This window comes from Cervus elaphus, chromosome 1 (genome assembly GCF_910594005.1).
Source record: "Cervus elaphus chromosome 1, mCerEla1.1, whole genome shotgun sequence".
Lineage (NCBI taxonomy): Eukaryota > Metazoa > Chordata > Mammalia > Artiodactyla > Cervidae > Cervus > Cervus elaphus.
The window spans coordinates 36,047,437-36,060,153 of NC_057815.1; the positions used below are offsets into that span (position 1 = coordinate 36,047,437).

General features: G+C 43.1%; 1 protein-coding gene across 4 annotated transcripts in view; it reads right to left on the reverse strand.

Annotated features, from left to right (window-relative positions):
• PPP2R1B (protein phosphatase 2 scaffold subunit Abeta) overlaps window positions 1–2,404 on the reverse strand; it is a 35,450-nt gene extending 33,046 nt beyond the window's left edge. For all 4 annotated transcript variants that reach the window (XM_043898966.1, XM_043898970.1, XM_043898978.1 and 1 more), the window contains exons 1-3: window positions 2,248–2,404; window positions 1,305–1,395; window positions 797–897 (exon numbers count right to left, since the gene is read on the reverse strand). In XM_043898966.1, coding sequence (XP_043754901.1) covers window positions 797–897; window positions 1,305–1,395; window positions 2,248–2,361 — 306 coding nt within the window. In that variant the 5' untranslated portion in view covers window positions 2,362–2,404. The remainder of the gene's footprint in view (window positions 1–796; window positions 898–1,304; window positions 1,396–2,247) is intronic.
• Between the last annotated feature and the right edge of the window lie 10,313 nt (window positions 2,405–12,717).

Consider the following 12,717-nt stretch of genomic DNA (forward strand, 5'->3'; position numbering starts at 1 on the left):
ACTAACACAGATATTTATATCTTTCTACATATATCTATATCTGGAACTCCATGGAAAGGTCAGAGGTAAAGATAGAAGTCATGAGAGTCAGCAATATAATACAGCCAATATTGAAGCCTTGAAGCATACAACCCCATCATCCTGGGCAGCTGTCAAATTCCTAGTCATCTTTCACACCCTAGTTCAGACATTCTCTCCCAAAGAGATCTTCCCTGATCACCCTGGGTTAATCCCTTTCTCTTTTATGTCTTCAAATTTTTCCATCTAACACCACATAGTAATTACTTGTTGACACAAAAGGACAGAGGCCTTATTACACTCACAATGCTCATCTTTAACATGAACATTATAACTTCAGTGCCTGATACAGAAGGTTCTCAATAAATGTCAACTGAATTAAACTGAATTCATGAAATTCACAAAGGAAGTCAGAACCAAAAGTTACACTTACAATTAAAGACAAAACTAATAAACATTTCCAAAGCCACAGCATTGTTAGATGAGAATTAAGATTTCCACTATAAGAGGGAAAAAATCATGAACAGAAACAATCCAGTCCTTTTTCTCCTAACTGCTAAAGTAACAAGTCAGAAAAGAGAAAGTTCCCACATTCACAACCAGAAAAAATAAGAAAGGTTGAGTCCAAAATGCCTAAATTATATGTTCTCTCAATAGCTAACACTGTGACTATCCACAAAAAGATCTGCATAAAAAATGCTGCACTGTGCCTATCACCAAACAATGTACTATTTATACTGCAAAAGTTCTAGAAGGAGAGCAGGCAGAATATACTCACCAACAAACAGTGGGCAAAGTCAGGACCTCCCACCAGGCCAGTGAAATTTCCCAGCTGCTCAGCAAGAGCTAACAGTACCTCATCTTCATCATAAATTGTATCTGGAAATGACAAGAACCCAGTACTCATCAACAAAGATAGCTGGCCCAAAGCTGGACACTCACACAAAACTAGGAAGAGACTCCATATGTAACTAGACAATCTGTCGCCATCCTAACAGCCTTTTCCTCCTTCTCAGTCAAGTGTCTTCATGGATTTGTTTCACAGAAGGAACTAGAAATTCATAATCGCACATCAACTACTTTTCTATTAGCTAAATAGTTAATATCTGAATATGTCCGGCCACAACATTACAATATATGCTCTGCCCTGTTTCTTCACAGTAGAAACAACAGGCTCAGTTTAGTACTTACTAATACTATGGGCAACAAATTCAAAACAACAGTCCAAGTTTTGAAAGCCACTGTAAAACAGAAATGCCCAGACATTTCCTCAAAGAGTCACATACCTGTAAGGAATGGCAGCAGTTCAGTTCGTGTCCTTTCTACTCCAAGTGCTAGAGCAATTGTTGATAATTTCTTAATACTATTGAGACGGAGCTTTAAAAAAAAAAAGTAGAAGAATGAAGTAAAGCAGCAGTTGCTATTTAGACCAAAAGAGAGTACCTACAAACAGGTGAGGTAATTGCATACAGGTAAGAAGGAAAAAAAACCTTTAATTTACACTTTATTCTATGAGGAACCTCAAAAACAAGGGAACACGCCTTCTTTAGCTAAAGTAAGATTTCTCAGGCGAAACCCTCTGACGGGCCCATTAAAGAAATGAAAGAAAATACAATATCAGGAAAAGCGAGACAATTTTAAAAAGAGATTACTTTAGCAGTGGTGAAGCAGGTGAGATGGTTGAGTACCACGCCAGGCTTTTCAAAGTTCCATCAGAGCTGACATCCCGCCTCCTTTAAGTTAGTTTAGCCACCCCACCTAATTTCCACTCAAGCCGGGCCAGTTTCTAGCAGGGCGCGAGGAAGGCAGTCATTCCCCTGCATTTCATAAGACGCCTCGGCGTCCTGCAGCCCCTCGGGCCCCGCGCCGCCCGCCTCCCGCTCGCCACGCTACGGGCGCCGCCGGCCCCGGGCTGGACGCGGCGTCCTCAGCCCGGCCCAGAAAGACCGCCCGGGCGGCAAGCCGGTTCCCCCACAAGCAACCAGAACCAGGTGGGACGCCGGGCCGCCGCCTCGGCGGGTCAGAACACGGCGTGAGGGGCAGGCTCCGGGGCCGCCGGGTCGAGCCACCAGAACCCCTCACGGGTCCCTCCCCTCCTCCCCGTCAAGTTTCCACTCCGAGTCCCGGCTTTCAATCCCGGGCCTCCCCCCACCACAGGTGCCGGCTGGCCCCCTTCCCTACCACGCGCCAGGCCGAGCCCGCGTCCGCTGCCGGGCCCGACTCCAATACCTGCACGTCCTCATTGCGGAGCTCGTCGATTAAGACCGCGATGGGGTAGAGTGAATCGTCTCCATCTCCGCCGGCGGCCCCTGAGCCGGTGGCAGGCCCCGCCGCGCCCGCCATGTTCTTCCTCCTCCGCTGGTCTCAGCCGCCCGCTGCGCGCCCAGGCCCCGCCCCGCGCCCTGGCCCCGCCCCGCGCCCTGAGAGGCGGGGCTTAGGCCGGAGGTCGGCGGGAGCCGGAGTCCGGGAACCGAGTGTCTGCTGAGCGGGTAGAGACCCCCGCCAGGTCCCCGTTTCCGGAGCTGTAGGGCTGAACTCCAAAAGACAGGTGGGCTTAGAAGGCGAAAGGAGCCCCCGTGTCCTTTTCCCAGGCGAAAGAAACAGGGGCAGGGATTCATCCTGCTCGTGCTGATCTGAAGGCGTCCGGAACCTACCTGAGTGACTTGTGCTGTGCCCTCTTGGGACTCAGGGGACCAAGAGGATGCCCGAGGCCAGGAGGAAAAAAGACTTAGCGCCTCCCTCCCCCGACTTCATCCTGGCCCGGAGCCATTTGGGTCTCCAGCCCTAATTTCCCCCGCTATATCCTCAGGCTTCCACAAGCTTCCACAGAACCCCTCCACCCCTTCCTCCGGCCTGTGCGCCAGAATTGTATCTGGCTCCTGCTCCTTAAGACAAATACCGCGGGCGGTGAGAGAAAATGAACAGTGCTATCCAAACTCCCCAGTCAATATTTTTTCCGCTTTCTCCATGCAAGCTGTTAAAAACATGCTGCGCTCTTGTTTTTGTGTTTCTTTTCAGTTTGGTACTGGAATGCTGCCTTCTGTTGTATTTTCTTTCTCCTATTTTTTAGGTCTTTAGCATGCTAGAAGTACAACAATCAAGCAAAACTAGGACAAGCTTTAATCCTTCCAAATTGGGTGAAGCGGCTACTTTGCTTGTACAAGAAAGGCTAACCTGACCTCTCTAGAACTCCCAAGAGTCCTCAAAGGCAGCGGTGGGAGGAGGTCCGAGGGTATGAGAGTTCTTGCAAAGTTTAGTAGGAAGTTTCCATTTACCCTTGTGCAGGCAGCATGGAATAACTAGAATGTCCTGTCTTTTTTGTTTGTTTTGGACTATAAGCAGCTAAGAGTGATAGCTAGCTGTGGTGATCACAAGTTCTGAAATGGTAATTCTATGTGTCTGATGAATAAAAAAGGAAAAATATCAATAAATCTAATTTAAGGGACTTAAAAAAAAATGGGGTTCTTGGAAGTAAACACAGTAGATAAGGCTTTTGATCGTAGTGTAAGTTTGGGAACCAGTGAATCTGAACAGTAATTCTTAATTTAGGCATTCTGGATTATTTGAAATGACCATTTTATAACCTGGTATTGCCTTGTGATTTCAATACCTGCATTTGCATGTGTGTCTTAGTGGTGCTTTTACTATTCTGGGATTATGAGAAAAGGACAGAGGTGGATTTAAAATGAAAATGTGTTTTCATGCACAAAATGAAAGCCAAACCACATCATAGACTGCACTGTCACAGTAGTTCTTTTCTGTTGAAAAGAACACACTTTTCTGTTGAAAAGTGGTGAGAAAATTGAGATAATAGGTCACTTGGTGGTATAGGTATGTTGAACTCAAAAGAAGCTGAGCTTTCACAGGAATACCATAATCACAATACAAGGGATAATTTAGTCTCAGCAAAATACATCATCTGCCATGTTAAATTGCTATAATATTAATTTGAATGGTATTAGTTTTGTGATATCATTTGTATTTAACTTGTAAATTTATATTTTTTAGTTATATAAGAACTATAAATAAAAGATCATTATATGCTTACTTTATTTTTGTACATTTAAGTAACACTGTAAACTGAGAGTTTTCAAGATTTTCCAAGTACTACACAAGTTGGAGAAAAAGAAAATTAAGAGGTTTTTTTGATTTAGTCCTCTAACCAGAAGACCAGAGCGGGGTTCCTATTGAAATGAGGAAGAGGAATCTATTCTCTTGAAAGTCTTCATCAGACTTCCCTGGCAGTCCAGTGGTTAAGACTCTGGTTAGGGAACTGAGATCCTGTATGATGAAGCAGGCCAAAAAAAAAAAAAGTCAGAAATGATAAAGGAAGCAAGCCCAGAAAGAAGCACATTAAGTCAGTTCCACATCATCTCTCAGGGCAGATATTAACTCAAGTTTAGACAAGCTTCAATACGCTAAATATAAAAACTAGTACACTGACGGATGCTAAGCTATTTTGTTAAAACTCAAATACACTTTGCTTACCCAAGCACAATGAATTGGACACCTATGAAATAACTATGATTAAATATGAAATCACAAGCTGAGAAAATAGGCCCCAGAAGATTGCCTGGTTTGAGAGTCATCAATTCTGGACTTCAGTTCCCACCTCTGTGGCTGACTCATCACGACTTACCTCTCCCTATGCCTCAGGTCCACCTCCACCCCCTCACCCTCAATAAAATGGAGCTAACCATCTCTGACTCCCTTTCCAGTTACTGTGATTATGTGAGAATGAAGCAGACAGTAAACATGGAGATGCTAGTAAATCCTTCAATAAAGAAAGTGATTAAAATACATAGACTGCAGCAGAAAGAGCCTATTTCAAAAATTGGGCTGAATGGAAACTGGAACTAAATCTAAGACCGTCTTTTGGGGAATGTGGTCTACTGACAATCTATATCACCTAAAATGCTTGTTAAAAATGCAGATTCCTGGCCTACACCCAGGATCTACTGAATGAGAATCCTTGAGAATGGGGCACATTTTTACCATGCCCTTTGATGATTTTAATGTACACTGATATTCAAAAGTCATTAATTTGATAAGTTTATCCGGAAAAATCATTTCCAGGTCAACAAGGAGACATCTGCTCAGGAAGAGTCTGCTCAGGTAGCCTCTGGAGGCTGCCTCTGTCCAGAAAAAGCGAATGACAACTACAGTTGCTCATCGCTAAACAGTTCTGTCCCTTTTGGTTGTGGGTTTTGCCAGTTAAACAGATCCCTCCTTTGCGGGATTCCTGGAAGCTAGCAAAGCGCTATGAATACAGTCCTGTGGCGCTGAGCTGTTTCCACACCCCTTCTCCCCTGTTGCTCCCTCTGGTCTCCTTTCCCTGTCCCACACCCACAAGAAACTAGTGACCCTGGAGCACCAGGGGCAACCACTGAGATGAGACAGGATTGGAGGCAACCCCTGGGAAGCACGGTGACATGCTCAGCACAAAAGCACTGGATTCGGACACCCACATACAGTTCACTTATCCAGTCAATCAAAGGAAGACAAGGTGAGACTTGCCATTCCTGGTCAGATGAAGCAGGGAGAATACTGAGAAGCCCAAGCTGACGGGATCCACGGCTCTGAGTGTCGCAATAGAAAAGGGTTAGTCCTAAGGAAGGCTGAATGACATCACCGTGTTCTCCTGCCTCTTGCTTCACGTGTACTAGGGTTGCCTCTTCCACAGAGCTCTACAAGTAAGCACTCCTTCAAGGGCTGATCTGTTCCAGAGTCACCCCACTGGGAGCGAAGGCTGAGTGCAGAGAGAGAACTGTGTGCATAGGTGGTTCTCTCAGGGCAGACTCAGAAGCATCATTCTATTGAGAGAGGCATCGAGAAAGAGGTGGGTGGCTCAGTTCAGGCACAGAAAACCAGAGGCATATACAGATACTTTCCAACTCTCTTCACTTAGCCAGGTGAACCTGGGAAACCGATTCCCAGGTCTGCACTTAATTCATGGCAGAGTAGTAATTATCACCGTAGCATTAATGACATTTCAAATTTATGTTTATACAAAGAATGTCCTCATTCTGTGAGACTCAAATATTTGCCCCTCACCTTTACCTTGATAATTTCTTCTTCTTTCTCTTTTTCCATTTTGTGGCAAAATTTTAATCTCAACATTATGGATGGGAATACTTGGCAAAGAAAAAGAGACTTTACCTGGACTCACACAGTGACTCAAAGAAGCTGAAGAATTCATAATCAGGAATTCTCACTATCCCTTGCTTTATCCCCCACCCCACAGCTTACCACTGTATGTAAAAAAGGTATTGGAGGACTTCTCTGGTGGTCCAGCAGTTAAGACTCCATTCTACCAGTGCAGCAGGCATGAATTCGATCCCTAGTGGTGATCCCATGTGCCATGCAGTGCGACCAAAAAATAAATTAAAAAATAAAAAGGTATTGGATTTCCAGAGCAAATCTTTCTTTGAATTCTTGGGAAGAATATAAATCTTGGGAAGAGATGGTTCTGACTCAAGCCAGTCTATACAGTGGTTAAGAGAGTACACAGTGAAGTCAGGAAGACCTTGATTGACATCCTGGCTCTATCAATTACTAACTGTGTTCAGTTCAGTTCATTTGCTCAGTTGTATTCGACTCTTTGCGACCCCACGGACTGCAGCACACCAGGCCTCCCTGTCCATCACCAACTCCCGGAGTTTACTCAAACTCATGTCCATTGAGTCAGTGATGCCATCCAGCCATCTCATCCTCTGTTGTCCCCTTCTCCTCCTGCCTTCAATATTTCCCAGCTTCAGGGTCTTTTCCAATGAGTCAGTTCTTCGCATCAGGTGGCCAAAGACTGGAGTTTCAGCTTCAGCATCAGTCCTTCCAATGAATATTCAGGACTGGTTTCCTTTAGGATGGACTGGTTGGATCTCCTTGCAGTCCAAGCGACCTTCAAGAGTCTTCTCCAACACCACAGTTCAAAAGCCTCAATTCTTCAGTGCTCGGCTTCCTTTATAGTTCAACTCTCACATCCATACGTTGACTACTGGAAAAACCATAGCTTTGACTAGATGGACCTTTGTTGGCAAAGTAATGTCTCTGCTTTTTAATATGCTATCTAAAAAAAAAAAAAATGCTATCTGGGTTGGTCATAACTTTTCTTCCAAGGAGGAAGTGTCTTATAATTTCATGACTGCAGTCAAGATTTTCAGTGATTTTGGAGCCAACTAATTGTGTGACTTTGGGCAAATAACATACCCTCTCTGAACCTTGGTTTCTTCATCTGTTGAGTGTGGTTGTAAAGCTTACTTCTTGTGGTTGTTAAGATTAACTAATTAATATGTAGTGCCTAGATTATTATCTGACAAGAGTAAGCCCTGAGAAATTTGCCAATAATAGTTATTATCTACTGAGGAAGTAGAAGCAGGAAAGAAAACATTCCAATCAGCTGAGCTTTGGCAACAAAGAGGACCTATGTGAAAAGCTGATGAAATCTACGTGGTTTAGAGTCAGAAGACCTGATTCAAGGCCTTCCAGGAGGCTTTCTCATTGGTAAGAAAGGGACAATGCTTACCTTACTTCTCTCTCAGGATTGTTTCAAGGAGTAAGATCCAGACTGTAAAGGACTTGCTAAATGGCAGGCATGACACAAATGTTGGCAGTTTTGTTTTTGACTTCCAGGGGCTCACTGAGTCCCTGAATCTGGTGCCCACACCGAACACATAAAGAGAACATCTGGAGGCTTAAGTTCAAGGTCTGTCGGCCCCCAATTCCCGAACAACAGCAGTCAGAAGGAGTACCTCCCTGACCACGAGGGTATATTTAAGATGCAACAAACCTGGTGATCTACCAGGCATGGTGCCCTTTCGCAAAAGTTTTAGGCCCCTGAGTCCTGTGATGGCCCTAATATTCTAGGCCAGAACCATGGGTATCTTGCCAGATGCTATACACAGTCCAACAAATACCCTTCGTTACGGTGTTAAGTGAAAAAGCGAGGAACGCACTGTTACTGAAACTGTAGTACACAGGGTAATTTGAACTGAAAATGTTTGGAAGTAATAGATTGCCCCTAAATAGTTAATATTAAAATACCTTATGATTTTTTTAAAAAAGCAACGCGTGTGTAATAATATAACACACTGTAATACTACACAATGTGTGTAGTAGCTAACTATTTGTATAAAATAGAATGAGCACACATGTGCTTGTATGAGCATTTTTTTAAAAAAAAATCTCTAGGAGAACACACATGACTAACCACATTGGTTGATGGAGTATCTGAGAAACAGAAATATAAGGGAAATTTTTCAGTGTACAATCTATTTATCTTTTTGTTTGCTTTTTACTGTTTACTGAACTCCAAATTTTACTATGCTTCCCAGGTGGCACTTGTGGAAAAGAATCCACCTGCCAATGCAGGAGACGCAAAAGTTGCGGGTTCGATCCCTGGGTGGGGAAGATCCCCTGGAGAAGGAAATGGCAACTTACTCCAGTACTCATGCCTAGAAAATTCTATGAACAGAGGAGCCTGGTGAACTACCATCCATGGGGTCACAAAGAGCCAGGCACAACTGAGCAATTGAACACACGCACACAGATTTTACTCAAATTTCATCAATTTTTCCACTAGTGTCTTTTTTTGTATTTTAGCACCCAATCCAGAATAACACATTGCATTTAAGCTTTTTAAATTCTGGACCAAAGAAGTTATTATATATTCAAACAAACAATCAAAACTTCTAGCTCTTGGTTACCTACCACACTGTAAACTGGACTCTGCCTCTGCCTGGCTGGTCTCACCCTTGACATGCAGGGATCTGTATTCATAGTCCTCCCACCCCTACCCCCACCCTCGCCAACTAGTCCCCGCCTAGCCCTGCAATATCCACGGCTTAGATTCCCTTTTTCGCCCTCATTTTTGTAAGCTCTCATCACCACGGATTGTACTACACCCACCCAACATAAGTAGCTTTCAGCATTAGGGCACACTGTCCCCAGACCCTAGTTAAACAGAGGTTTGATTTAGCAAAGCAGGGATGACTTAAAATATTACTGGTCTCCTCAAAGCTTTTCCCTTTGATGTCCCCTGAAGATGGTATTCTCATTTTTTCCCCTTATCTGCCCAGCAGACTGGTTAGGGCAAAGGTCACAGGAGTGAGAAAGAAGCAGAGCCAAGACCCCTGGCTGCACCATTTACATCTCAGCAGAAATTCCACTGGGACTATAATCAGAAACCGGAATTTCCACTGACTTCTAGGACTTCAGGAAAGCAGCTCCCTTTCTAATCTAGCTGTGTGATTAAATTAGCTGAGGGCTCAGTGTTCTAGAAAACCCCTGCAGACAAGATCAGGTGCATGATCAGACAAAGCAGAAACAGTCTCACGGACTTTAGAGACAAACTTAAAGTTACCAAACTGAACAGGTGGAGGGAGGGGAATAAATGAGGTGTTCAGGATGGACATATACACACTGCTATATATAAAAGAGATGACTGGCCTCCTATACAGCACCAGGAACTATACTCAGTAGTCCGTAATAGCCTACATGGGAAGAGAATTGGAAAAGAATGGATATATGTATATACCATGACTGAAACACTTTTAAGAAAATTAAATGTGCATTAATTTTTAAAAAACACCATCCTTGTAGAGAAGGGGGACAAAAAGAAGCAAATGTAGAAAAATATGGGAAATCTATTGAAAATGTGTCCATTTCCCCAGTACCCCTCGACTCCCCCATTCTGCAACACAAAATTAGTGTAGCTCACATTTTCATCAAAACGTGATCATCAACTGAACTAATAGCATTGTAAATCAACTTTACCTCAATATAAAGTAAATACAAGCAAACAAAAAGCCCCTACAAAAACTGGACGTATTATTGGCACACTCTGTCTTACTAGGACAACCCCTAGGCTGTGATTATTGGAGGCAAAATAAGAAGGTGGTAAAAGAATGAAACAACTTTGACTAGATCCTGTTCTTGTTCTTGTAGTTATTCTTCTGTCACTCAGTCGTGTCTGACTCTTTGTGACCCCACGGACTGCAGCCCACCAAACTTCCCTGTCCTTCACCATCTCCTGGAGCTTGCTCAAACTCATGTCCATTGAGTTGGTGATGCCATCCGACCATCTCATCCTCTGTCATCCCCTTCTCCTCCTTCCTTCAATCTTTCACAGCATCAGGGTCTTTTCCAATGAGTTGGCTCTTCGCATAAGGTGGCCAAAGTATTAGAGCTTCAGCTTCAGCATCAGTCCTTCCAATGAACATTCAGGACTGATCTCCTTTAGGATGGACTGGTTTGATCTCCTTGCAGTCCAAGGGACTCTCAAGAGTCTTCTCCAGCACCACAGTTTGAAAGCATCAGTTCTTCAGCACTCAGCCCTCTTTATGGTTCAACTCTCACATCCGTACATGACTACTGGAAAAACCACATTTTTGGCTATATGAACCTTTGTCGGCAAAAGGGCCTGTTCTTATCTATGCCCTTCCAATCATTCCAGATACCGAGACATAATATCTAAAAGAGAGGTCATGAGAGTGTAAGATCACGGTTAAGAGAGAAGGTCTGGTGCCAGACAGAGTGCTTGGGTTTGAATTCCAGGTCCACAACTTTCTACCTAGGTGATCTGAGTATCAGATAATAGTTATCAAGCTTATAAAGATGTTGTAAAGATTATGAGTATGAGAAAAAAAAGCAACTTGAAGTATTCTTGACATGTGGTGGTTTAGTCGCTAAGCCCTGTCCAACTCTTGTGACCTCATGGACTGTAGCCCACCAGGTTCTTCTGTATGTGGGATTTCCCAGGGAAGAATACAGGATCCGGTTGCCATTTCCTTCTCCAAGGGATCTTCCTGACCCAGGGATCAAAACTGTGTCTCCTGCATTACAGGCAAATTCTTTACCACGAGCTACCTGGGAGTAAATACTTAGTAAATATCAGCTATTACTCATATTATTTCTCCACAGAGCAAATCTGATGATCTAGAGGGTATAAAAAAGCATTAAAAGGAAAACAAGAAACCCCCCAAATAATGAAAAACCCGAACCTTAGATAAAGTTCTAAGATTGAGTTCAGAAATGGGTATCTATCTTTGTGTCTTAAGGACATCTCCTTCTTTATTAAAGAGCTGAACCTTGGAGAAGGAAATAGCAACCCACTCCAGTATTCTTGCCTGGAAAATCCCTGGACCTAGGAGCCTGGTAGGCTACAGTCCATGGGGTCACAAAGAGTCAGACATGACTGAGGGACTTCACCTTCTTTCACCTATATTGAAAACAACTGATTATGTAAACTCCCTGACTTTGTTAGTAGGTTATTTTATGCTCCTCACTAAAGCTCAAAGTCGTTTATTCCAAAGTTTCATCTGTTTGAGGAAACTCTTTCAGGATAAAATCATCAGTTAACCCAGTTTCTGCCTGAAGTTTTTCACTGATGAGGGCAGTGCCTTAAACCGCCCCCCCCCTTGTTTTTTTGGCAGGTAGGCATAAATATATTTAATAAATGTACAACTTAAGTCCTTTCAAAAAAAAAAAAAAAGAGCTGAACTTGTCTGTCCCTAAAGGCCTAAATTGGCCTAGGTGGATACCCTATGCTTTAAAAGCAAATTCTAATTCCTTCTGCAAATGTTTGCTTTTCAACACATGACCTATACAATCGAAGGTATTCTGAAGCATTTTACTCTGTAAGAGGCTCAGCCCTGCTACATTAAATTGAGCTACTGTGCTGTGGATAATTTGTCAGCATCTGATGGAGTGGAGAACTTTGAACATTCGTGTATCCTTTGAGTTGCCTTTGGTGATATCAGTAAGTTAGCAGAAGCAAAGTTAAGACTGTGCTTTGCTCACGTTTGGAAAACTGATAATGTGTAAATGACTGCTGTGTGTTAGTCACTCAGTCATGTCTGACTCTCTGCAACCCCATGGACAGGGGGCCACCAGGCTCCTCTGTTCATGGAACTCTCCTGGCAAGAATACTGGAGTGGGTAGTCATTCCCTTCTCCAGGGGACCTTCCCAACCCAGGGATTGAACCTATATTACCCCTAAAAGTAGTCGCTTCCCCATCTTAACCAAACACATGTCTTTTACTGCCTGTGGATACTATCAAGGTCACGTCAAACAGAAGGGAAATTAACTGTGAAAAATTTATCTGTGGATCATTTACCAAGCAGGGAACCACTGTTGCAGTGATGATCCAGCTCCCACAAATTATGGGCATGGTTTTCCTCAGGAAAATTGTGCAATTTTAGACGCATAGGTATATATTTATTTTTTAGGTATATATTAATATTATAGGCATAAATTTATATTTAGAAATATAGGCATATAGAAATAACTCAGATATTTCAATTTACACTGGAATTTTGACATCAAGGACACAGCTAATATGACTAATCAGACTCCTGGAGGAAAAAAAAAAGCACTGAATCTTTTAGTGAGAGCAGGCTGCCCTCTGCTGGACACTAGGGCATTGCAGACAATGCTGCATTGAGTTTTTGGAAACTGATACCTGGAAACCCAAAAAGCATGGAAACAAATTTAAACCTTGGATTCTATTTTTTTACAGTATCTCTGGTAATTTCAGACTCTGGGAACACAATTATAGAAATATCCCAAGGAAGAGGGAAAGGGGCTGAGTTTTTTAAAATTCACAAGATTCTTTTACAAAAGCAGCACTGTACAACAAGCCTCATTTTCTACGTAACTCCACAAATATTTCATCGAGAGAAAAAAATGGGAACAAATGATAG